The 27,357-nt window shown below is 41.8% G+C and overlaps 1 protein-coding gene and 1 long non-coding RNA gene across 3 annotated transcripts in view; one reads left to right on the top strand and one right to left on the bottom strand.

Annotated features, from left to right (window-relative positions):
• Positions 1 to 27,357, bottom strand: part of LOC310831832 — a 301,862-nt gene that overhangs the window by 23,342 nt on the left and 251,163 nt on the right. The window lies entirely within an intron of this gene.
• EFL1 (elongation factor like GTPase 1) overlaps positions 1 to 27,357 on the top strand; it is a 63,623-nt gene that overhangs the window by 4,165 nt on the left and 32,101 nt on the right. For both annotated transcript variants that reach the window (XM_083712496.1, XM_083712497.1), the window contains exons 2-15: positions 98 to 202; positions 497 to 564; positions 694 to 778; positions 1,385 to 1,518; positions 2,311 to 2,448; positions 3,552 to 3,766; positions 7,253 to 7,376; positions 8,649 to 8,725; positions 9,003 to 9,139; positions 9,781 to 9,903; positions 10,216 to 10,315; positions 15,995 to 16,134; positions 16,581 to 16,759; positions 16,971 to 17,106. In XM_083712496.1, coding sequence (XP_083568622.1) covers positions 98 to 202; positions 497 to 564; positions 694 to 778; positions 1,385 to 1,518; positions 2,311 to 2,448; positions 3,552 to 3,766; positions 7,253 to 7,376; positions 8,649 to 8,725; positions 9,003 to 9,139; positions 9,781 to 9,903; positions 10,216 to 10,315; positions 15,995 to 16,134; positions 16,581 to 16,759; positions 16,971 to 17,106 — 1,761 coding nt within the window. The remainder of the gene's footprint in view (positions 1 to 97; positions 203 to 496; positions 565 to 693; positions 779 to 1,384; positions 1,519 to 2,310; positions 2,449 to 3,551; positions 3,767 to 7,252; positions 7,377 to 8,648; positions 8,726 to 9,002; positions 9,140 to 9,780; positions 9,904 to 10,215; positions 10,316 to 15,994; positions 16,135 to 16,580; positions 16,760 to 16,970; positions 17,107 to 27,357) is intronic.

Genomic DNA, 27,357 nt, shown 5'->3' on the forward strand with positions numbered 1-27,357 from the left:
CTGGCCATCTGAATTTAGTCCAGTTTAAAGCTTTCATATAACCTTGTAGCTTTCTGACAACTTTGATCTTTCCAATATGAATTTCTTTGCCTTGCAGCAAAACATCCAACCATGGTTCTTGCAAGTCTGAATAAGACTATTGGACTTCAGAAAAAGACTGACTTCATTAGGAATATTTGTATACTGGCCCATGTGGACCATGGTAAGAGACACCTACGTTATGAACCGCATATCACACAAATCCCTTGGCAAATACACCAGAGGTCTTAAACAGGCTTTGTGTTATGGAATAACTGCTTGTTGCTCTGTAATGCAGTTGTGTATTAAATAACTCATCTCTGACAATTTGCTACATGAGTGTAGTCCTAATAGACTGGTAAAAGGGAGGAGACATGCGGTCATTGGAGGATGGATTTAAATGTTTAATCTTAAATATAAGGGCTTGTTTTTCATTTTTGTTTGGTGTACTACTTTTCATTATCCTTTCCTCCCTCAGGCAAGACAACTTTAGCTGACTGCCTTATTTCTAGCAACGGAATAATCTCTAGCAGATTGGCAGGCAAGGTACAATTTAAACATTTCCACTATATTATCCAGAATTTTTTCTCTATCCACATTTTCTCACACCTAAGAAAAGTCTCTGAAAAATGTGAACACAGATTATTCTGTTTATTTTTTTTACAATTCATATAGTTGAGATACTTGGATAGCCGAGAAGATGAGCAGATTCGAGGAATTACAATGAAATCAAGCGCTATTTCATTACATTTTGGAAAAGGTAATATAGTTAGCGCATTCTGTATGTGCATTTAAACTGTTAAGTATTGTGTTGTTGAAATGTAGTGCTGAAATAAAGTGTAAAGATTTGGATGGAATCTAAAATACTGATTATTTTTTTATTAAGCTACCTGCTGTAAGGCTCAGTTGAGGTGCAATGTTAAACCATGGTTTAGTGTTATGAGCTTGAGGAGACCTGAGCGTCAGGTTTGTGTGTTTTTCACCTTGGTTGTGGAAGAGAAGAAAATGTTATGTTTCTATTTTTGCTGTTTGGAGCAAACTGCACTTTCCTATTACATCCTAATGCAGGAAACTAAGCTTTATTCAAACCATGATGATGATGGTTATTGAACGTACTCTAGTTAGAACAGAGCATTGTTCCTATATTCAGATGTGATTGGCAACTGAGGTTTGTTCCAAATCACAAATGGAAGCGTTAATCTTCCTCCCCAGTTCCTGAAGAAGGGGAGAGAGAATAGTTCACACCTGCTCATCTTAGTACTAAACCATGGTTTCATGTTACATCGGAACTGATCCTAAATGTTTTAAGTGGGCAAACACACGTTTAAAATGCTTGCTTTTAAAGCACTTCTTCCTTTGGTTCTAGATGGTCAGGAGTATCTGATCAACCTAATCGACTCCCCTGGCCATGTGGACTTCTCTTCAGAAGTGTCCACAGCTGTCAGACTCTGTGATGGCTGCATCATTGTGGTAGATGCTGTGGAAGGAGTCTGTCCGCAGGTAAGGAGGAAAACCTACTTCAGATAGAGGGGGAAATAAATTAATTCGGACATACAGTCATACCTCAGGTTGAATGTGCTTCGGGATGAGCGCGTTCGAGTTGTGCTCGAGTTGTGGCAACCTGGAAGTAACAGAGCACGTTACTTCCGGGTTTCGCCGCTTGCGCATGTGCAGATGCTCTAAATGACGTTGCATGCATGCACAGAAGCGGTGAAAAGCGACGCGTGCGCAGACGTGCCTTCGCTAGTTATGCTTGCTTCTAGATGCGAACGAGGCTCCGGAACGGATCCTGTTCGCATCTAGAGGTACCACTGTACCACTAGTACATGGAATCATCAGCTAATATTTAGAATGCATTGGTAATTTAAAATGCAGTGTTGTGTGCAAGATGGAGTTCAGAATATGTGGCAAAGGAGAGGTCGGTGAACCCAAGAATATATTTTTGTTGGCCATGTAATATTAGTGTACTCGTTGAAATTGACATACGGATGTCTGTATCAGTGTATCTTCCAAGAGGAAAATGGTCAGACTCTTTACTTCAGTCAGGATTTGCAAAATGAACCAAACTTGGTTTAATTTTAACCACTGTTGGCGATCCTTGTGCATAATGCTGAAGCAGTATGGGGGAGGAAGCCAGGAGTTTACATGAAGAATGCAGGCTTGGAAGAAAGGTTCATACAACCCAGATTCCTAACCAAGGGTCAGTTACCAGGTCAGAGTTATACAGTAGCTCATATTTTCCTCAGCTGTTTTATGGCACGGTGTCAATATACTTGTTTTCCTTTTCACTAGACTCATGCAGTTTTGCGGCAGGCTTGGCTAGAAAATATTCGTCCAGTTCTGGTGATTAATAAAATAGACCGTCTCATAATGGAGCTCAAGTTTACCCCTCAGGAAGCATATTCTCACCTTAAGAATATCTTGGAACAGGTATGAGAGTTCTAAATAGCTTGGTTATTTGTCATCAGCAATAGTTGCAGAAGGAAAAGGACAGCAAGTAAACTATAGGCATTGTGTGCACCTATTTGGACTACTTCAGCCTTCCCCAAACTTCAGATGGACTACAGCTGTCAGCAGCACCAGCCAAAGCATCTAGAGGGCACCAGGATGGGGGAAGGCTGGATTTCTGCAATATGCTCTGAAGGACAGTATTTTCAAAAACTTCAGAAGTTCAAGAATGCAGCTGCATAGTTAGTAAATGGTGTCTGTCACAGACAACATATTCCACCAAGTTTGAAGCAGCTCCACTGGCTTATTGTTAGCATTCTGGTCAAATTAATCAACCGAAATAGTCTGGAACGAGAATACCTTAAGCGTTATGTAAGTAGCTTTTAACTAGTGTCCTTAGAGCTAGCTACATTAAGGGCCATATCTCAGTTAGCTTTTTCTCTCTAGATTGGACCCATGGTGTGAGGATTAGAATTTTACTCCTTGTACCACTTTCCACTGAAATTCACTCCTTTGCTAAAGAAAGAGACAACGCTCTTCCTTGTTGGTTAAAAATACCTTAACTGTAATGTGCAGCTTGGCTGTTATGGATTATCTTTTCCTATCTGATATTTCCCATGTGCTCTGGGCCATCAGATGAGGCTGTGCTCTTGAGCTCCCTGCTAAAACACCCAAGTATGAGGAATATGATCTTCTGAAGGAATATATAGCTCTGGGACTGCTCAGAGGACCAGCTTATTCATGATTTTAGCAAAATGGCAAAAACAGCTCAGGTTCCAGAGAACATCTGGGATGATTGCCTGAAATAATAATAATAATAATAATAATAATAATAATAATAATAATAATAATAATAATAATTTATATTTATTTATACCCCACCCATGAGTTTCTTTGTTTGTTTTAATTTTGATAGTGTAACTGCTGTCTGAAATGGGTTTTTTTTTTTTAGTAATTATTGTATTTCTGGTATTTTGGTGGCCATAAACATTTGTTTTAGGAATTCTGCTTGTAAGCTGCCTTTAAATCCTTTTTCGGGGCAGGAAGGTTGGATATTATGAAAATAAACCGGAATGTCTCTCTAGGTGAATGCAATCACTGCAACACTCTTCACTTCGAAAGTTCTTGAAGAAAGGGCAGAGAAAGACCTGGAAACTCAGTTGACTTCTGATTCTTCACATGGTGACCAAGTTTATGACTGGAGTGCAGGCTTGGAATTTTCTGATGATTCCAATCTTTACTTTTCACCCGATCAGGGGAACGTGGTATTTGCTAGTGCAATTGACGGCTGGGGATTTGGGTGAGTTTATAGATGCTTATTAGTAATTTGATCATATATTTTCATTAGGGTGGATGAAGTTTTCAGTTTTGTCTTTGTATACATCTTACTGCAGCGCAGACTAAATTTGGAAAAAAAAAAGTTTTCAGAGCTTAATCATTTAATAGACAGTAGTAAAAATAAATAAATCCACAGGTGAGTGGATGGTTCCATCTAGAGAGTGTTGCTGCACTGAAGATTCCCAGTCTGCTTCTGTTGCAGGAACTATTTCAGTGTGGTCTTTCTAACAGATCAGAATTCATAAGAGGAAGCATTCCTTCAAATGCCTTCTGTCTAGACTGCTTTAAGAGTTCTTAAAAGTTAAAACCTGCATTTTGAGTTGTGGCCAGAAGCATACTGGTGAACGCTTATGTGTATTTCAGTGGAGCTGCTTGCTTCTACCTTGGGTGCTTAAAATTGCAAATAGGTGTAACCTTAGACCAAAAAAACCCCCAAAAACCCTTACCAGAAAATCATCTGCTATTCACCTTTGAAATGCTTGTTCAGCCTCCTAATAGTCAATTCCTTGCTGGTGCGGGAACACATAAATGGGCTTAGGACCCATTTGTCCAAGGCATTTTAATGTTGTTAAATCTGATTATTATTTTATTATTATTTCATTTCTATAGCACTTTTTATTTTTAAGAAAAATCTCAGAGCAGTTTACAGCATATTAAACCTCAATAAAACAATGCAGAATCAAACATTTCTGAAGAAAGTCAAATATAAAGTACACAGTCAAAGCAACACAATTAACAGGAAACTAAAATGCCATCTCAAAGATTTCAAAATAAAACACTGATCAGTGTTAACATTTTTTTGCTGATCGTGTTTTTGTCAAAAAGCACTGAGTGGGGGGCCTCTCTGAGGTATGTTTTGAAGCATTCCCAAATATGTCACATTTGAGAAAATATTGGGACTCGAGAAACCTAGGAACGAAAATTTGGGCCTTCCGTCCAGCTCAAACCAGTGCAAAACTGATTATTTCCATGACAAAATGCAAACTTCCTACTTGGCTATATTTTTCAGGGAAGTAAGCACAGGCAATTTGACAGATTTTATTGTCGTTCCCACCATGATACATCTCTGGTTGACAGGGGTCTAATTTTGCACTCTGCACAGGCTCTGTGAGGCCAGCAACCCCGGCTTTACTGCCTCCCATTTGTCTGCATCTTCGAGCTGATTCCTAGTTTACCCAACAATTGTGTTTGTCGCTGCTTGGGCTGTAGAAGCATTTCCCGCAGCAGACATGTAAAGCGGGAAGGGCAGGCACATCTTAACTTGAAAACACAGTTTGAGCTGTAGCCTGTCAGGTTCCCTGTGTGGAACCGTGAACATTTAATAGCATTCATCTTCACTTCACACGTTTCTGCTTCAGGAAATGACTTTGTAACACCAGGATAGCTACAGCCAAGGTAGTTGTAACATTAAATGTTAATCAGCTCCTCCTTATATGCACAGAAGTGGGATACAGATGACCAGAAATTTAAATCTTGTCGCAAGTTCTCTTGTTTTTTCACCCTGAGGAAGAGAGGATGAAAGAAGCTTTTGTCTTGCAGGTGTACAGTCATACCTCAGGTTAAATGTGCTTCAGGTTGAGTGTTTCCAGGTTACGCTCTGCGGCGACCCAGAAGTAAAGGAGTGTGTTACTTCCGGGTTATGCCACATGCGCAGACGCTCAAAATGACATGCGCGGAAGCAGCGAATCGCAACCCGTGCAGACGTGGGTTGCGTTTGTTTCAGGATGTGAACAGGGCTCCGGAACGGATCCCGTTCGCATCCAGAGGTACCACTGTATAGGAAACAGCAGGGTTTATTGAATGGATGAGACTGATAGTGGATCCAAGGGTCAAGAAGGTGGTTTCTGCATGTGCTGTAGAAGGAAGCAAGGCGCTGGTGGGGCTCATGAACCTGGGAAGGTAGCCCATCTAGGAGAAGAAAACTCTTGTCCTAAACCTCTGCTGCCAGTGTGGTGTAGTGGTTAAGAGCGGTGGACTCTCAATCTGGTGAACTGGGTTCGCGTCTCCGCTCCTCCACATGCAACTGCTGGGTGACCTTGGGCCAGTCACACTTCTCTGAAGTCTCTCAGCCTCACTCACCTCACAGAGTGTTTGTTGTAGGGGAGGAAGGGAAAGGAGAATGTTAGCCGCTTTGAGACTCCTTCGGGTAGTGATAAAGCGGGATATCAAATCCAAACTCTTCCCCTTCTTCTTCTTCTTCTTCTTCTTCATCATCATCATCATCTTCTTGCGGGCTATCTTTGGGAGCAGAAAAAGTTACGGAGTAAACCCTATACAAATCTGGAAAAAGAAAAGAAAAACGTAGTGATCAACTTAATAGTCCGAACAGAAATGGCATCAAAATTGAATGCTGATGTTTTGTTCAGAGATGATTTGGTTAAGAGGTTGGCATAAATGCTGATGGTAAAATTACTCATTTAATTTTGATTTGGAAATGGAAGGCAAATTAGGAACTCATTTACAAATAACTGGAGTTTATTTGTAGCTTTCTAGAATAAGAGTTTTGACAAAACATAGCTGATGGCATACTATTGTGCTGATACTCTTTTTAAAAAACCTAATTGTTGCACTGCTTTTCAAGAAAGCATTCTTCCCAAACTACATGTCAAACATACAGTAGAATGCAATTTAAAATCTTATAAAACAACATAAAATTTCTAAAACAGTACCCAGCAACTGGTAGCTAAAAGGAACACACTATAAAATGATCAAAATATGGCCAAAATACTACACACTTATGTTAGTTAGTTAAAAGTGTAGTAAAGCGGTAGACCTGTAAAGCCTGTTTAAAATCTGGTGCGGTATTATTTATGTTAGGGTTGCCATACGTCCGGAATTTTCTGGACATAGCTGGTATTCGGTCCTCGTAAACAGCGCCTGGGTGGGAAATCGTTTGAATGTCTGGGGAAATCCGAAACATATGGCAGCCCATGTTGGAAGTGTCGATTTTGGCGAATTTCATCATAAATTGCTCCCCCCCCCCCAAAAAAAAATCACCTTTTCTTCCGAGATTTTGCAAAGCTCAACAACTTTGCTCAAAAAAGCTCAACAACTGTTGTGTCCGGAATTTCATTTTTGGAAATATGGGCAACCCTAATTTATGTGGTGGCTCATTCATGTAAGCAAGTAATGATGGGGCTGCTGTCATCAAGTGATGACAATTCATGTATGAATTCCTCTACCTACAGTTGGGTCAGGAACTTGAGGCATGCGTGCTGGTGTTTGTTCTTTCACTAGAGTGTTCTGAGACATCTGACTTAAAACATGCCAATTGTTCTCACTGTCACTGCAAGGATGCTATGTGAGCATCTGGTCTGCAGACAGAATACAGCTACGCTTGTCAAATATGTAAAATGATTGCTATGTAGGTTGAAGCAGATGCCTTCTTTTGAAAAGTGCTTTAGTTTTGATACGTTTGGGTAACAAATTATTTTTGCTTATTACCCAGCATCGAGCATTTTGCCAAGCTGTATAGCCAAAAGATTGGAATCAAAGCTTCAGTACTGCTGAAAACTCTGTGGGGAGATTATTATCTAAATACAAAAGCTAAGAAGATCATGAAAACTGACCAGGTGAGTTCAAATTGCTCTTAATTTTCTTTTTTCTCTACCAGAAAAGTTACTTGCCAGCAACTGAGTATGCAATATTGCCACTTTTCTGGGATTCTGAACAATTTTGTTTTTAATCTTGACCACCCCGGTCAAGCAAATATGTAGTATATTGTAGCTGCTATGATGATTCTCGATATACCTCACCAATGTACATTTACAACCTTGGATCTCTGCCACTTCATTTTACGGCATCTGTAGACTAGACCTTAGATTCTGTTACCAATGCTTATATCTTACTTACGCAAACCTAAGATTCAATCCGTAGGGACGTGGGTGGTGCTGTGGTCTAAACCACAGAGCCTAGGGCTTGCCGATCAGAAGGTTGGTGGTTCGGATCCCCACAACGGGGTGAGCTCTCATTGTTTGGTCCCAGCTCCTGCCCACCTAGTAGTTCAAAAGCACACCAGTGCAAGTAGATAAATAGGTACCGCTCGGACAGGAAGGTAAACGATGTTTCTGTGCGCTGCTCTGGTTCGCCAGAAGCGGCTTAGTCATGCTGGCCACATGACCCAGAATCTGTCTGCGGACAAACACTGGCTCCCTCGGCCTATAGAGCGACTGGACCTAATGGTCAGGGGTACCTTTACCTTTTTAAGACTCAATCCAATTCAAAATGTGTTCCTTGGACGAGCAAGCCATTTGCTGCAACAGTTTGATGCAATGCTTGCACATGCACTCAGGGCAGTGGCGGGTGTAGATACCACTGCAATAGGTGATTGGAATGATCACAGCTGACAAACGATTGGACAGAGACATGGGTGCAAATCCTTGCATGCTGCTGTACTTGAAGATTTTTCAGTTCAGGGATGAAAGGACAGATTGGTAGATTGCTCTTGTTGCAACTGAACTGTGGTAGATGATAGGATGGAGAAGCAACATCCAAAAAACAATTATTGATAATCTGGAATATTTCAAGCATGATACTGTTATGGGGGTGTCTTTTTTTGGTGGGGGGTAGGCTATATGGTTGAGTCCCTCTTCTAATTCCTTGATCCAACATGGATTCCATTGCTGGAATACCTAGGCCAGCCTGGTAACCCCTGCTAAATATGAGTTGTTAAAGTAACAAAGGGAGTGGCTCTGAGGCAGAGGACAAATGTCTTTTAGTTAGACCTTATAGTGAATCCTCAACCTATGGGTCCACATGTGGGTGTTATCCCTGTAATTGTCTGAATTGAACTCCCCCCTGTGTTATAAAGGGCATCCTAAGTTTGTCTTACTGCTTTCTTCCAGTTGAAAGGAAAGAAACCTTTGTTTGTGCATCTGGTGCTGGAAAACATATGGAGCCTCTATGAAGCAGTTACAAACAGGTAAACAAAAAGCATCCCCAAGTCTCATTTTCTTGATGGCAGAGGTGGGGAATGTCAATTCAGAATTTCACTTTTCACAACAGGCAGGGGATCTGTTGTTTATGCTAAATGCCCTTGTTGCTCAACTGCATTACCGGGTCATTTCTAAGTGAAGGAAGGTGAGCTTCTATGTGACAACAGAAACAGGCTGGTTTGCCCAAAGGCCTTCTTTGTGGTTTTTGTTTTTAAGATGATTAGATGTAGTGCTGTAATTGCAGGGTGTATGCTTTCTTTGTAGAGACAAGGAAAAAATTGATAAAATCGTCTCCTCCCTGGGATTGAAAATTGGTGCCCGTGAAATGCGCCACACAGATCCGAAGGTTCAGCTTAATGCCATTTGCAGCCAGTGGCTCCCAATATCGGAGGCCGTTCTCTGTATCCTTATGGAAATAGCTTTTTTACCATTTACTAAAAGCTTATACTGTCTCATGCACTTGAGATTAGTCCACCAGTTTGTGAGAGAGAGGTGGGGTTTGGAGAATTGAATACAGGCAACGTCCTATGTTCCTTATACCGAGTCAAATAATTGGTCCATCTAGCTCAGTATTGCTTATATTGAGAGTGTTTCAGACAGGGGACATAGCCAACCCTATCTGGAGATGTTGGGGGATGACTGGGAACCTTCTGTATGCAAAGCAGAGGCTATGAGTTACGGCCCTTCCCCTAGTATTCTCCATCAGCCCCAGTAGCTTCCTGCCTGCTTCAGTCATCTCATAGTCAACTTGCAGTGTGGAGGGAGTTAAGCTTACAGTCAAGAGCACCCAACCACTGCCAGAGAGACTTGAGTTGCTCTTCTGTTCCTACTTCCCATGCTTCCTAGTGCCTCCAAGGATCCATCCCCTCAAACGCTTTAGATATGGTTCATATTTGCGTCATCAGGCAAGTCTTGGCTTTGGGCAAACCCCTGTCCAAGGTCTATATTTTGATTTTACTGGATACTAGCCTATAGTTTCTGCACAGCCTCCTGTCTGTATCCTTCCTTCTAAACGTGTATATCCTTAGCTCCATGCTTTAAGCCATGGTCTGTAATAAACTCCCTAGTCCTCTTGATATCACAGCTGAGAGAGTGGAAAAACTGTTGTGCGTTGGAGCGAAAACATTTGATTCTCTACCGCAAGAAACTCAAGACCTGAAAGACGGTAAGTAAATTTTGGCAAATTGTGGCTTGTCCTGTTCAGATGAGTCTCATTTTTAAAAAGTCCATAAACCCTGGTGTCTCCTAATTGAAAAACTAAATGTCCTAAAAGATGTTTTGGTTTTCAATCTGGGCAGAATTCAGCTTTCTGCATCCATGCTGCAAGTTGGCTCAGAAGCACAGGCTGAAATCTCATACAATTTTCCCCCCTTGATTCACTCACTAATTTGTTATTTAACAAATAAAATATAAAGCCAGAGACTTTCTCATCAGACCATGGGAAAACATGTAACTCTCTCGTTTTATGTTTGCTTAGCGTTTATGAAATGCAGCAGTGAAGAAACTGCCCCAGTCATTGTCTTTGTTTCCAAAATGTTTGCAGTGGATGCTAAGACATTGCCACAGAACAAGCCAAGGTGAGAAAAATGATGCCATTTGAACTCCTCCTGCTCAATGGCATTAGACGCTAATTCACAGTATACAAGTCTAGATTGCTTCTGATCTGCGCCTGGTAAAATTATTTGCCCTTATCTGAAATTAAGTCAGCTGTTCTCAAGAAAGCATTGGTAAATGCAGAGTTGTTCAACGTATTATTTGTGGTTTAAAGAATAAATGCTTTGTCAAAGAGTTAACAGTTACGGTCAACATACGGACATTGTATCTAAGTGAATTACAAACTTAAATTGGTATCTCTATATCTTGCTCAAATGATACAAGTTAATTTTAATTTGTTTTTGTTGTATGTGGAGAAGCTATGGATTTTTCCAGGTGCTTTTGTAAGCTTTTTGACCACTTTCTGTTTCCATGTAAACTTCAGAAGTTGTTCCTCTCTTTTTTTCTCCTTCACCTTCATACCTCTTATAGATAGAACTCAATGACTGCAATAAAACATACTTCATGCAAGTAAATACAGAATCTCCTCATGCAATCGTTAAATAGTATGGGAATGCAGGATTTTCCAGTGTAATTGTTGCTTTGTGCAGAGGAGGAGCCTCTTGAACTCAGTTGGGTAAAGAAGTGATGACAGTGGAAAAACTGCAAAGGAAGGAGGGATGGGAGGGAGACTTTGTACCTACAGTAAAAAGGCCACAACTTGATGTCTCTGCATGCCTCATCTTCCAAACATGGCTTGCTGTAAACATTGGTTAGATAAGCTTGGACCGTTCCACCAGTGAGCACTCCAGATTGCTACTTGTGCCATTGGGGCTCTGAAAGTGACTGAACTGTATCCAGTTAGATGGAGTGCCGTAGTCAGTATTAGGAACTCCTATGGGATTGAGTATTATTATTATTTTACAACCTAATTTAAGAGACACAATAATTTTTGGCTTGAAGCAGCACTGGGTATTTAGACCACTAGATGGTGGTATTCAGCTGTCTGTAAGTGGACTTCAATTTTTATAGTGACAGGCATAGATTTTGCTTCTACTTCTGAAAATTGGCAACAGAAGTTTATAAGAGTGAAATTAGGTTGAGTCTTCCTGGGTTCATGATCATGAGGTAGCAAGCAGTAGGGGTGGATTACAGCACTAAAAAGTATTTTAAATGCCTTGATCGTTCTATGTTTATGTAGTTTTAATTCTTTCTGTGGAAGATGAAGTGTTGTCAAGACACAGGATCATTTCATGTGTATGTTTGAATGTACTGTCTCTCTGTGTGTGTTCAAATATTTTCAACCCAACGCCTGCTGAAATAAAAGTTCTTTGCAGCAGATACAGGTAATTGACAGAGATGGACTCCTCATATTATTGAAGTGCTTTGTTCCAAAGGCTTGGGAGCCAATGAAGTAAAAACCCTGTTTCTTGTTGTGACCCTTCTAAAATGCCACAGTGAAGGCATAGGGCACAAAACTTGATTGCAACTGGTATGTGAGCCTGGATAGCTCAGTTGATTAGAGCGTGATGCTGATAATGCCAAGCTTGCAGGTTTGATCCCCGTATAGGACAAATGCATATTCCTGCATTGCAGGGGGTTAGACTAGATGATCCTCAAGTCCCTTTCAATTCTACAATTCTATGATTTTTTTAATGGGTTTTTTATGTTAAAAAGCAAATGGATAAATGCATCTATTGTCTCCACTTTTAGTTCATAGTCTTTTTCACAGTTCATTTACGTTTGGTGAGAGACATTTTTGCCATAGACATCTTGCAGTTGGGGCAAAGGGGAGAGGGATGGGGATATTATTCTTTCATTTTATTGTCTATTCTTAGTGTGAGCGAGTTGTGTCAGCATTACATGGGTAGGTCTTTTATTTGTTTATTTAATTATTTTTATTGATATTGCGAGAGGTTAGGGGTTCCTGAGCTTGGTTGGTTGTGTTTAGTTGATTGTGGTGTGGCTTATTTGTGTGAGCGAGGTGGGCTAGGTTGTTGTGTCAGGTTAACTATATTGATTTGTATGTTCTTACAGGGGACAGGTCATTGTCCTGTGCCTGTAATAAAGGGGAACCACACTGAGGTGAAGACATCCTCGGTAGCTTGTCCTTGTGCTGGTTTGAGTTTGTTGATTAACTTTTCTAGTATGGCGGTTTCCGATACATTTTGGTACCTGTGGTCTATGTTCATTCCTGATAGGTCCTCCCAGTGACTATTATGATATTTCTAGCTGTTGAAAGTAAGTGACTTATGAGTTCCTTGTAGTGTGTGTTGTTGTCCTGGAAGATATTTAATAGGACGAGTTGTGGAGTTGCTTCTGTTACCTTTTTTGTTATTTTGGGAATTTCCTGCAGCACTAATATCCAGAAGGATTCGACTTTGGGGCATTCCCACCAAATGTGAAGGTATGTGCCTATTGCAGTGTGACCTCTCCAGCATTTTACAATTCTATGATTCTATGTGGACAGAGAATATAGAGAGGTAGCTGGTATGCAAGTCTCAAGTTATGACTTGGTGAGCTTTCATTGGTGTTAAGCTAAGAATCCCATATTCAGTCATATAATGCATTCTGGAAGGTTCCTTCCTTCACTTTCAGGCCCAAACTGATGTGCCTGGCACCTGGAAGATTCATTAGGTAGATCACTTTAGTAGATAGCCATGACGAGTGTCACTTGGCATCTTGAAACGGGCTGGGAGCCTGTGGACCTCCAGATATTGTTGGACTCCAGCTTCCATCAGCCCAAGCCAGCATGGCAGATGGTCAGAGTGATGGGAGTTGTAGTCCCATAGCATCCAGAGGGCCACAGATTAGCCACCCTTGACTTAAGTGGGATTTACATCCTTAAATGTGGAAGGCTTTTCACAGATGTCTCTTACAGAGAGTAGCTGGAGTGTTACATCCTGTGAACTGTTAACAATCCAGGTAGTAAAAAGAAAGTTTTTAGAAGTATACTTCATATGGTACTTTTAGTCTTACTTTATATGTATACTGTGATTCTTTTCCCTTTTTTGCACTGTGTATCAAGTCACATTTTTTAAACCAGCTACAGCTGCCTAAATAACAGCTTGATTTCCCCTCCATACACCTCAAAGTTTCTTTCCCCCCCTCCTCCATCTGCTTGATGTCATTGGGTGACTTAAGCACGTGTCTAATTCTCTCATCAGTTGAAATTAGTGGGATTCCAAGTGCTTACCTTTGGCAGGATCATGCTCATAGTTGGCACTAAATGCTTTTTTTAATGATCAGGGGGTCATTGTTCTTGGCCGTCTTTAAAAGTTACCTGCTTGCTAAGACATGGATGCAGGAGGCAGAGGCGCTTTGAGTTGGCTTTGTCTGGCAGTACTCTATATTGTATAGATAACTTTTCCCTGCAACTCCAAAGAGCTTGGGCAATTCAAATGCTCTCTTTACCCCCTTTTATGCCAGGAACTTCTCAGCATGGCATTGGCGCACTCTCTTTGAATGCCTCCTCAGTGAAGCTTTTGGCTTAACCCTTTAGCCTTCAACCTCTGAATTGTATTTCTGCATACCTGTCCTCTGCTGCCCTTTGTATTTCCTTTCCCTTCCACTCCCCCCCCTCCCACCGTCTTCCTTACTGTCTATAATAAGATCATAAGCTTTTAGTTGTTAGGACCTGCTTTTTTTTAAGAGCAGGCAGCTGGATCAGACTAAAGGTCCATCTGGCCCAGACTCCATCTTCCCCGCAGCAGCCGACCATATGCCCTGTGGAAGCTCACAAGCGGGCCATGAAAGCAATAAGCCGTCTCCTGTTACTGTTGCTCTATGGAGACAGTGGCGCACTACCTCTCAACAGTGAGAGTGCTTAAGAATCATAGAGTTGGAAGGGACCCGGAGGGTCTCTAGTCCATGGCAGATGGGCTTCCAAACTGTGCTTTAAAATCTCTTATGTCGTGGATGCTTTAGTTGAGATTCCTGCATCGTAGGGGGTAGTTCGTACTGTCCCGAGCGCAATAGGTCTATAGTTTTCGTGGATGGTGGTAGTGTCTGTCTGTCTGTCTGACTGTCCCTCCCCCTCCTTCTCCCCCTACCCCTCTATTACACTTTTGGCACTCAATACCCATCACTCCTGCCTGGTTTGAAGGAGGGAAAGTCAAGAGACGGCTCCTAAAACGGTCCTTTGCTCTAGCAGAGACAAATAGATGAGCTTCTTGACAGGCGCTGCTGGAAACGGTTTTTATAGTTCTCTGCTCTTTGTGGTGTTTTATGGCTGGCTTTATTGTGACACAAAAAGCAATCTCGTAAGCCACTCGAGGAGGTTTGGCTGGAGAGCTGGGTACAAATCCTAAAAACAAGTAAATAGAATTATTCTGAAGATTTCACAACAGGTTTCCCCCCTCCTCTCGTTCTCTCCTTCGTCTGCCTAAATCCTACTTCTTCAAGCAGAACTTGCCACGAAATTGTTGCTTCCCTATTCAGTTCTGCATGTTCTTGCTTCCTTTTGTTTTTCAGCTAGCAGCTTATTTACATGTCTTCAACTCAAAGGCTTGTGTGTGTGTGTTTCATCCCTTAACTCGCTTGTTTTTACAATCTCCTATTCCCCGAAGGATGTTTTTTAAAGTGATCTGTAAGCTACACAGCCTCTGTGTCAAGTAACAACTTTCCAAATTGTGTCATCAAATGAATGTAATTTTTTTTTATAGCTCCCAAAGATCTCTGTGCGATCTTCTGAATAAATACCGACATGAATTTGCATCAAAGGGCTCTGTGCATTGTAGTGCAGCCGAGTCTCTTGGCTGTGAATTGTACTTCATTGGTGGTTTAAGTTGACCCTGAGCAGCTCCATCTATTATGGGGCACGGACAATGTTCAGCAGCACATCCTGTCAGAACTGCAGGGCAGTATTTGTGGATAGCACCTACTTATGAAATTAACAAAGTAAAGTGGGGTCTCTGAAGAGGAAGGGAACCATTTATTGCAGCTGCTTTGAAGTGCAGCCTTTGTTTGCAGCGAAGATAAATCTACACATGGATCCAACCAACACACGTGGAATCAATTTTAAACTAGAGTCAGTCTTTGAATGGTCCATTGGCTACTAAACAATTGAAAAGGAAGTGTCCCTGAGCCACTTTTAATTTTTACCCTTATATAAGTAAAAGCTATTTTCTTCACAGGCTAATTGTAGTTGAAACTGAAGCATGCCCTTTCTTTTTTTTAATTCAGAATTCCAATAAGTTTTTATAAAGCAATTAAACTAATGACTGATGCTGTATAATAATAACAGCTCGTCATTGGCATGATATCCAGGTAGTTGATTTTTAGCCTCCTACTGCATAAATTTCCTGCCAGCAGCTGGTCAGAATATCTGACTTGCCTTTTTTAAAATTACTCATCCTTTAATGTGTGGCAAATGGAAAGGCTACTTGCTTTTTTCTGCTGCACTAGAGAAACCCAACAGCAGACAGGAAAACTTCCCTGATGATGTCACTATGCTAAGGATATAAGATATAATCCCAACTGGGTGGTGGTGAAGCTCACTTTAATGAGATGCCATACTCCTCCAGTTGAGGATGTGATGAATTTGTTGAAATGCCACCAGCATAAGCCGAGGCAATTGTCTTCCTTGATTGCTCCGATTTATATTGTTTTACAAGACTGCCAGGATACTTTCTGAACTGTTCTTGAGAAACTGCAAAGGTGGCATCTGCTGTCCAGAAAAGCTTTTCCCGAAAAAAAATAATGTTCTTTCAAATGATACATAGGCCTCTGTCACAAGACGAAATAGCCCAAAGGCGTGATCTTGTAAGGCGACGGCATGCTGAGAAGTTAGCAGCAAATCAGGGGCAGGAGTTGGCACAAGAGACGAATGGAGGAAATACAGTGGACCAAGTTCTAAAGACAGGTGAGATGAAACTCATGCCGGGGAAGATGATTCGGTGGATGTGTTTGATTCATGATCGGTGATGAAGTGCTGCTACTTTTCTCATTCTAAATAAAGCACAGCAGATCAGCCTATGGGCGAGATCAGTCCACCAAACCTTTGCCTCTAGCCTTCCCAGCCTGATTTGGGGCGAAGAGTACAGAACACCCATGGATTTTCACCCCAGTAGTGGCACTGGGCTGGGTAGAGAAGATCCATATCACTCCTGACTCCTGCTCACTAGATGATTGACCAGAGGAAAGGCATTTGGATTCAAATATGCTGCCATTTTTATCCAGTTGATTGGATATTGGCATAAGTTTGGTTTGTTGCATTAATGGCTGCATGTTACTGTAAGCAGTCTTGAGTGCAAGATGAAGCAGAATAGAAATAGAGAAATGAATGTTTGCACCTCAACCCTTCCTTAGGCGATGATCAACCACCTACAAGTCAAATGGAGACGATGACCCTGGCTGCTGCAAAACGGGAAGCCGAAAATAAGGACGCCTTTGTGGCTTTTGCAAGGGTGTTCAGTGGGGTTGTGAGAAGGGGACAAAAGCTCTTCGTTCTTGGACCAAAATATGATCCTGCTGAGTCGTTGCACAAGGTAAGCCCCTTTTCCTTATTTCACAAAGTGTGCTTGTATACACTTAAAAACCTCCAAGTGGTGTACATATAATAAAGTACACATAAGAATTATTGCTGAAATTCAGAGTTGGAAGATGAGTCAGCCCTAGCTAATCAAGATATAAATCAAATCAGCAGTTAAAGAACGTACATTATAAAATTAAATTACATACATTTCAATTTGGCCACAGCTTCCTGTAGGATGTTCTGCTACTGATAACCTGCCTTCAGTGCCTCATTTGACTTGCTGCACTTTAGAAGATCTCTACCTATTGATGGGGAGAGGACTTGAGGAACTACACGAGGTGCCTTCAGGGAACGTGCTGGGTGAGCATACTTTTAATTTTGTTTGAGCATACTGTTTTCACTTTGTCCTCCAGTGCTATCATATATAAAAGATGCATTTCTTGGAATGTGCTTGCCATCGCGCCAGTGATGGGCAACATCGTTATTTCTGAAGACTGCATTTGAAAATAATTTTATTTATTAAATTCCTGTACCGCCCCCCTTAGGGCCCAGGGTGGCGCTGTGATCTAAAACCACAGAGCCTAGGGCTTGCCAATCAGAAGGTCGGCAGTTCGAATCCCCGCGACGGGGTGAGCTCCTGTTGTTCGGCCCCTGCTCCTGCCCACCTAGCACTTCGAATCACGTCAAAGTGCAAGTAGATAAATAGGTACTGCTCCGGCGGGAAGATAAACGGCGTTTCCGTGTGCTGCTCTGATTCGCCAGAAGTGGCTTAGTCATGCTGGCCACATGACCCGGAAGCTGTCTGCGGACAAACGCCGGCTCCCTCGGCCAGTAAAGCGAGATGAGCACCGCAACCCCAGAGTCGTCCACGACTGGACCTAATGGTCAGGGGTCTCTTTACCCCCCCCCCCCCTTTGGCCAGAACAGCTCCCCATAGTTTAGTTTACAGGGACTCAGAAATAATAAAATCCATCTAGTTAAAAGACAGCATAAAGGAAATGACAACATGAAGTAAGAACCAGCAGTTTGATGCCAATATTAGCAAAGGACACCAGTAATTGCAATAGAATGAGACAGGACTCCATGGGTCATCGGATCGTATGATGCTGCCTTTCTTGCCCTTGTCATGATCACACTGTTGGATCATCCAGCCCAGCTTTCTCCAAGCTGCTGCCCTCCAGATACTTAAGCTCTCATCATCCTTGATTGTTGGTCATGTTGGCTTCCACCAACATATTCTTGGGTAACGCTTATTCTGTTTCACCGACTGCCATCAGTTATTGGATGTGGGATCTTTGCCTTGCAAATCTTGTGCTTTACCACTGAGAAAGGCATGCAGAAAACCCCATGTTTAACACCTGTCCATTTAAAAGGATCTTTAGAAGCTGGGCTGGGACTCTTGAGGAGAACCAATGCTAGCCAGGAATGACAGTGCTGAACTAGATGGACCAGTTTTTTGGCCCCATATAAGGCAACTTTGTATGGCTGTTCTCCTTAGACTAAGCAAGAATACACCCAGACCTATTCTTCTGAACCTTTGAACTCAGAAAGTGGATAGGAATGATTTTCTATCATTCATATGTATAAAGAGGGAATAATAGTTTTGTCTTGGTAACTTTGTCAATTGCTCATCTATTTGACTCTTCAGTATCCTGTGATGTGTGTGTTTTCATTTTTGCACCGTGAACAACACCCAGTGCCTGAGAAGTTCAGTATAGTCATTAACCACAGAGGAATTGGAGAGTTTTCTAAATTTGGTTAGATTTTAGCACATGCACTGGTGGTGACATTCAAGTAGATATCAGTTCTTAACATATTTAAAATATGCTGTGTTTTTTGTGACCAACATTAATATTACATATTTCCAGAAATAGATATTTATCTCCTAAAAGATGTGGGAAACTAAATTTCCCCTCCAAATCTTTGTTTACCATGGAAACTTAAAATCCTTTCCAGATGTCTTTCCCTAACTCATTTGATTTTAAAATGCTGCCTCAGAAGCCATGTGATATTCATTTCTTTTCATCAACGTTGGTAAAATGACGAATATCGGCAGAGCTCTGCTTTATCAAAACTGGTTTTGATTAAGCATTTTGGGATAACTCTTCTTGCCTTTTTAAATAAATTTCCTGTGTCCTGATTTCTTGTATGTTTAGTTTCCATGATGGCTTAGATCTGTAACTTAGTTTTGTAAAACCTGATAAATGACAGATTCTTCATACTTGATTCTCCAAAATGCCAAGTTTTTAAAGGCTGAGCCTTAATTTTACATTGCATGCCTGCACATGTTTACCTTGCCGTACTGAATGCAATTGGACTTGCTCCCACTGAGTGTGTGTAGGACTGCAGGTTTAGTTGCTTTAAAAGAGGTTGCTAGCACCACACCATGGAAGCTCTCAAAAATATACATCATCCAAATATGAACATCACTGGCTTAGGTGTAATTAACCCCCAATTTATCTTACGGTTGGTATGATTTTTATTGAGAGCTTTGTGGTAAGATGAATTTGATTCACACACACACACACGCTAGAAGGTTGCTTAGGGGCTATGGTACTTGAAGCATGTATCTGTTCTGAGTCCTGTTGTGATCAATGTCTGAAATTGTTCAACCAGCACAGTGAGGAAGAAACTACTGTACCACTTCATATTGCAGGTGGGAAATCACATTTTTTGAATGCTTCCCAATGTAAAAAGCATCAGGGAGAAGAGGGTGGGTTAAATTTTGTGTGTTTGTGTGTTTTGCAAAGGGGAGAGGAGGTATTTTTAAAATGGTATCTCCTATCTGCAGTTGTCAGTGTTATAGTTCAGAATTCTAACATCTCAATCTTCCACATCTCTAGACTAGACTTGAAAGGTGCCCGTTTCAGCTACAAAGACGCAGTGTTTTTCATTGGATAGGAAGAGTTTTTTAAAATACACTCCTGCAAAATATCATACCTACAGCTAACACTTCATTCAGTAATGCCCCTGACAAATGTAATTTTTGTACAGCAACTAGCATTTTAAATGTCGGTAAATAATTTCCAGTAATTGTCAGGGGATTTTATTCTCCATCTTTTGTTCTGATAAATTTGCCACAAGCTTCAAGTAAAGCGGAAGTTGCTAGGGGGGTAAGAGGCAGGGGACCTTATTTGTACTAAGCTGAGATTCTTTGAAAGCAAAACTAAACTCAGCAGACATCTTCTTGGGCAGGCAGCGGAGGGCAGCGTGCAAACCCAGTTCTTTGCATGGTCTTGTGAGCTAAGCCATGCTTTAGCACTGTGCACAAACATGCCCAGAGAGGTGAAGAAAACATTTAAATGTGGTTGTGTAGAAGCAATTCCTAGGGCTGGCTCTTTTGTGCAAAAATTGTTGCTGATTTGCAACAGCCACGGTTGTGGATGGGCTGATTCACACATCACAATCCCCACCTAAGTGCAAAAGTAACTGTAGATGGCTTTGGGCGCCACATCTGATGCTTGTCTTTTTAAATTTTGTGAACCAGCTCCAAGGCTCTGTGGTTTGATAGGTTCAGCTTTTAACACAATTTAATGCCTAGAAAAAAGAAACAAAGAAAGAAACTAGGCCATTGGAACAAACAAATGCCATGCAGTTGGCAATTTGGTTCAGGGAGAGATGCCAAACATCTTTGCCCGAGGTGCATGTGTATATTAAATAGTCTTCTAAATGTAAACCATCTGTAAGTGGTGAATTTTTCCCCCCAAGAGGAATTAAAAGCCAACCAATGAACTTTGGGAAGCTTACTGCTGATCTGGTATCAGATTTTGAATAGAAACATTTGTTTTTCATTGTGTTTTAATATTATTTGGGTTTTGTATTCTATGGGTTATAAGGGATCCAAAGCAGTTTCGAATTTTAATTTCTTTCTCATAAGGTATGTTGTAACCTTTGAGTGGTGTTTTTGTATAGAAAGCCTGCATCTCCTTCCTTCGTCTGCCAAACGATATTCTCTTTTTCTTATACACAGATTTCACAGTCAACCGTATACAGCATCTTTTGCCAACCTGGCGCCCTTCAGATTTGGTCAATTACAGCTCCCGTTAGTCCCAGCCAGCAGTGCAGCAATGATGTCTAGGGCTGATGAGAATTCAGTGCACAGAATCTGTAGGGCCCCAGGTTGTTGGCAAGCGCTGCAGTAGGGTGTGACAACCTTGGGAACTGACTTTATCTATTTAAAACACAAAATGCTAGACTTTATACTCATGGAAAAAAAGCTTGAAAATGTGCAGATGCCCATTGAAGTGTTCCTTAGAGCTTCCATTAATGAGGGATAGCTCCATATATATTCATTTTTCACATACATATCTGCCTTGTACAGTTCTGCTACCCCTGCCCTGCCACATCCCTGCTCCATTACTTGCCTCCTCCTTTCCCCTTTCCCACCAGCCATTGCCAAAACACTAATGTCCTCGAACTTTTTCCTCCCAATGTTGCAATTGGAATAAATCATACCGTTTTAGCATAATCCAGCAAAAATTGGCACGATGCTTTCATCAAGATATGGCATAGGGATGATGGAATGTTTTTGGAACATAAAACTATTGCGGTGATTTGGCCAAAAATGTCTGCCTCCTTTATCAGGGTCTATCTTGTCACATTCTCTGTAAACTGCAAAATTGTAAATTTTGCTCCATATCAGTGGGAAACTGTGTCGTCGTGATTTGCAGCATATTCTGGTTACACTCTTTAGAGAGATCTGCCACTCGGAGAAATTTTATATTTTAAAAACCGTTTTACGGGTGAGAATGTTGTTGATATGCTTTGATGTGGATTATTGCCAAAGAGAGTCTTCTCCCTGAAACTAGTGGGGCTCTATCTGGTACATATTTTTGGGTTATTTATTTTAGAAAAGTCTGTATTTCCAGGAGTCAAGAAAACTCCTGGTCATTTACATAAAGAGATGCATACATAACTTGAGTTTGGGCGTGCTTCTGGACTCAACCTGATCATAGATGCCCAGGTTTCTGCGGTGGCCAGAATTGCATTTGCACAGTTGAAGCTAATGCACCAGCTACACCTGTTCCTTGAGATTTCTGATTTGACCACAGTGACACATGCCTTAGTTGCATCCCAGTTGAACTACTGCCACACGCTCTATGTGGGGATGGCTTTGAAAGGTGCTCAGAAACTTCAACTGGCTCAAGGAGCTGCAGCCAGGTTGTTGGCCGGGGCTGGTTATGGGGAGCATAAGGACTCCCTTGCTGCGACAGCTCCAATGGCTATTACTCTGTTTCCGCGCACAATTTAAAGTGCTGGTTATGACCTAGAAAGCCCTGCATGGCTTAGGTCCAAGCTATACGAGATACCTTTAAAAAATGTATTTACAGCGGTACCTCGGGTTACAGATGCTTCAGGTTACAGACGCTTCAGGTTACAGACTCTGTTAACCCAGAAATAGTACCCCAGGTTAAGAACTTTGCTTCAGGATGAGAACAGAAATTGGGCAGCAGCGGTGCGGCAGCAGCAGGAGGCCCCATGAGCTAAAGTGGTCTTCAGGTTAAGAACAGACCTCCAGAACAAATTAAGTTCTTAACCAGAGGTACTACTGTACTTTGTACAGTGGTACCCTTCATCCGACGATCCCAGGGTGGTTCACAACAGATTCCCTCATATGAACCTGCCCTGGTTGTGAGATCTTCTGGGGAAAGCCCTTCTCTCTGTCCCACCACCCTCACAGGAAAGGACCTTCTTGGTGTCTGCTCCCAGGCTCTGGAACTCCCTCCCTAGAGAAGCTAGACTGGCTCCCTCCTTGCTGTTCCTCCTCCAGCAGGTGAATACCTTCTTGTTCCAGCTGGCTTTTGGGAACCAACTGCTTTTAATGAAAGGGCTGGTGCCCTTTCATTATGTATGTTTTAAACAGATTTTATATATGTATGTACAGTGGTACCTCGGTTACTGAACGAAATCTGTTCTGGAAGCCCGTTCAGCTTCTGAAACGTTAGAAAACCGAGGCGCGGCTTCCTATTGGTTGCAAAAGGTTCTTGCACTCAGCAGAAGCTGCGTCACATTCGGGTTCCGAAAAAGGTTCAAAAATGGAAGCATTTACTTCTGGGTTTCAGCGTTCAAGAACCAAAACATACGACAACAGAGGCATTCGGGAACTGAGGTTCCACTGTACAGTCATACCTCGGAAGTCAAACAGAATCCGTTCCGGAAGGCTGTTCGACTTCCGAAACGTTCAGAAACCAAGGTGCGGCTTGCGATTGGCTGCAGGAAGCTCCTGCAGCCAATCGGAAGCCGCTCCGGACGTTCGGGTTCCAAAGAATGTTCGCAAACTGGAACACTCATGTTTGACTCGCAAGGCATTCGTCAACCAAGGTACGACTGTATATAGTTTTAATTCTCTTGGTGTTTAATTGTTTTTAACTGCTGTTTTTCCAATGTTTTTCACAGTGATTGTTTTTATCTGTGAGCTGCCTTGAGCCCTATCATGGGAAAAGGTGGGGTATAAATTAATATTTAACAATAACTGAACCAATGAGTAAACCAGTTAATACTAGTATCTGGTATAGTACATGGCAGCTACTCTTGGGTTGCATGCTTCCCTTGCAAACGTGAGTGTTTTCCCTCACACATCTCCATCTGGGGGCTGCCCTGTGTTATCTAATGCCCAGATATGTTCCCTGTCCTTCGACCTCCTGTGTGTATTGAGGGGGGGGGGCACCTCCTTCAATATATTCTCCTTTTAAAATCCCATCAGGTGGAGGGGAGGAGAATGATCTCCGAAACGTCTAACGGTTTAGAAGGAATCCTCACTACGACTACATTTTCATACTAAGCCTATTAAAATATCTAGACATTTCCATACAGCCTTTCTCAAAAACAAATTTAAGCTTGTGCAGACGTGTGGAATCTGAAACGCTGATAGGCAACCCAGATATCAGACCAGCAGAGTGTTCACTGACAATGTATAGCTTGCTTGTAGCTTAAAATGTCTAAACTTCTTTTGTGGAGTTAAACAAAGGGGTGTGCTGGTACCCAATAAAAGCACATTGCAGTAAATCATTTAGAACAGTTAATCCACATTAATTGGAGCTGGATCCTACAAGCTACTGCAAAAAAAAAAGTAGGATAATAAATAGCCTGTTGTTTGATTTACATTTTTTATCCCCGTTTTTCCAATGAGTTCAGGGTGGTTTGTGGGACTTCTCCCTCCTAATTTTATCCTCACAACAACCTTGTGAAGTAAGTTATGTTGGGAGGGACAGTAGATCAGGGAATTCCAATGAGCTTCACCACTGGGTCAAAGTGAGTGGGGAAACCCTTTCCTCTCTTACTGCCGCCCTTCTTTCCATTCTCTCTCTCTCTCTCTCTCGCTCTCGCTCTCGCTCTCTCTCTCTCTCATGCACACCACCTATCTATTCCTACAAATGCGAAAGGTGCTGAGTGGTTTGTATGTAAAACTGAGCCACACTGTATTTAACAGGCCAAAGATGACCCAGCCACTTAAGCATGGCTTATTAAGCACAAACAAATTATACTCGTAAACCATGGTTTGCTGTAGATTTATAAACCTCATTTTACACTACACCATGGCTTAGTGTTATGTGTGAACCTGACCCTTAACTCCATCTCTTCATTATTACAAATATGGCATATGTTATTCACAGGGACTTTGCTATATGTGCCCTCTAAAACTTTTGAGAATGAGGCATTAACCAGAGATAATACTTTCTGCATCAAAAGGGAAAGAGGAGGGAAAGCCTGTAGGCCAGGCATAAGCAAACTCGGCCCTCCGGATGTTTTGGGACTACAACTCCCATGATGCCTAGCTAACAGGACCAGTGGTCAGGGATGATGGGAATTGTAGTCCCAAAACACCTGGAGGGCTGAGTTTGCCTATGCCTTTATATCTTAACCACAGCTAAGCTTAAGAGCAACCCAGCCAAATGGGTAGGGTATAAATGTTTGTTTGTAGCTACCTTAGGTCTGCACCTACCTTATAAGGAATTTGGAACTTTCGTCACCTGCACAATGTTTTTCTTTCAGAATGTGAACATTGTATTTCAGGCAGAGCCCCTGTTGCAAAACTTCAGGAGCAGGGCTCCAAAATGCCAGATGTTCTCTATAGAAATGGGGAAAGTCGGGGGGGGGGCGGGGGAAGTTATTTGATATGAGAAATGATTTCTCATCCTGCAAGGCAGAAAGAAGTATGAGAGAAGTAGAGAAAGGACATGTTTTGCAACAATTGTTTTGATACCTTCATGGTTGAGAATCAGAAGAACTCATAATTCGTCCTCTTTGTCAGAACAAAAATAAATTGGGCTTGTAAGCTGAGCGGTTGAGCAAGGCCATGCCTGCAAATTGGGAGAAAAACAGGAAGCTTCTGTGTGCATCTACTTGTTGAAAACATTTTGGCCTGGTACATCTATTTTTCTTAAATCCAAATGTCAAAAATATCATCTTCTACATTAAAACATTTTCTGCATACAACATTAATTTTAAGGTCAAAGAGAAACTTGGAGCTCGTTTAGTTCCCAGCATAGAACCACTGGCTTCTGTAGATAAAAGGCTAGAAACTTGCTTTTTAATTATTTTTAACATCTCGAAGTTTTGAGATTCTCAGGAAGCTGAATTCTGTGCCTGCTGCTGCATTTATTTTGCTTTTTCAGCATTCCTGCAGAATTGCACCCTATTTTGTTTATTAAATTTGTACTCCAATTTTCCTCCAAGGTGCTCAGAGTGATAAGCACCCTCATAAGAACACTCTCAGGCAGTTAGATTGTGAGACAGTTCATGACCCATGGTTACCCAATGAGTTGCATGGCAGAACAGAAATTTGAACACAGGCCTCCCCAGTACTAGAACTGCGCTCTAACCATTATGCATCACTGCCTAAAGTCACACCGAATCAGACCACTTTGTCCACAGACGGACAGTTGTTTTCAAAGGACTCAAGACAGAAGTCTTGTGGCGTTTCTAACCTGGATTAAACCTGGGATCTTCCAGGTACCACCTATATGTTGTACCCTTGAGCTATGAACTCCTCCCAAGACATTTACCTTTTTCACAAGAGAGAATGGACTGCTGAGACATCTGTGACTGGACAGACACATCACAGTGTAAAAATTTTAACTGCTTGAGCAGCAGTTCTAACCTTGTCGTGAGATACTTCAGGGACGCCTTGCAGGTGCCCAGTTGATTTTTTGACACTCCTTCATTCCACACTGCTGATCCCCTTGATTTTCAAAACAGCTTGCGGCACCATGGGTTAACCTCAGCCATGGGTGCGTAGCTATAACCACGCCTAGTAATTGGGCAAGCATTACCAGGACACTAAAAAAGTACCAGAGGCAGACATGCGTACTTGTTTGCTCGTGTAGCTACTTTGTCTCGGAATAAAAAGCTGCAAAAACCCAGAGTGTTAAGGCAGCCCTGAACTGCAATTAGATTCTGTATCACCTTTTATTGTTAGGTGTGCTTGCGGTGTTTAGTACGTTCCCTTTTGCAGTTGGGCATGCCATAATACTTTCTACATTCATCACAGGCAGTCTTTTATCACAAATTGTTTTGGGTTTCCTTCTGACAGTCGGGGATCCTTTAGTAAGCAGCCTCCACTTAGTGCAGAAAGCAGCTGTAGGCATGAGTGCTGTTTTAAAATGGCTTTGCGGGATCGATGCCAACCTGTGAGCATGGCCACTTTCATATGAAAATCTAGGAACAGTGCTCTTTGCCACATAAAGCACATACACACACACACACCTTGCTTTTTACTTCTGTGTAAACCTTCAGACTAATTTTGCGCTCTCTGACTCGGTAGTTAATTTTTTTATTTTTTATTTTTAAGAAGCCAGCTTGAAGCCATTCCAGCTACAAAGAGCATCTTTGCTCAGCCTGCGCTAATGAACGCAGGAGGGCAGCCTTTCTCAATGATGTGCCACACAAAGAAGACAGGGCTGTGGAAACAAAGGAGGCTCAAATGTTGGTCTGCGATTCTGTAAAAGGAGAGGGGTGTGTGTGTGTTGGCAATTGGTTACAGAATGGAGAGAGATAAACATTGCTTTTGTTGTGCTGTCAGTATCACAGACTTTAAGCTTCATAATTGCCTTGCTGGTGGTGTGAACATCCTCCGTCAGTTCGCTGCCAGCGCTATCCATCCTTTGTCTCATTTTGCTTTGCTCTTCCAATTCATAATCTGTACCTGGCTGTAATCTGTTCATAAAAAAATATAAAAAATTATCACGTAGGTGTCAGTTTCACCTTTCATCTTTGGCAGCTGACCCTTTGTGAGTGTGAGTGTTTAGGCTGCTGACTCTTCACTTAGATTTAGATTGTCCTTCATTTCCTTGCATGGCCAACAAGTGGGCTGTTCTCCGCTTCATTGCTTGTTTGGTATTTACGTGCCAAAAGCAGTTATATCTAGTGAATCTGAAAATGCATGATGGCTCTGCCTTTTTATTGCATTTATATCCTGCCTTTCCTCAACAAAATGCAAGTGAGTGAGTGAGCATGCTTGTATAGAGAGAGAGAGACAGACAGACAGACAATAGATAGAGTTCCCAGATGGTCTACCCAGGCACTAACCAGTCCCATACAGCTTCAACAATATTGCTTTCATAGAATCGTAGAATTGTAGAGTTGGAAGGGACCACAAGGATCATCTAGTCA

The sequence above is a fragment of the Podarcis gaigeae genome, assembly GCF_964106915.1.
Source record: "Podarcis gaigeae genome assembly, chromosome: 14".
Classification (NCBI taxonomy): domain Eukaryota; kingdom Metazoa; phylum Chordata; class Lepidosauria; order Squamata; family Lacertidae; genus Podarcis; species Podarcis gaigeae.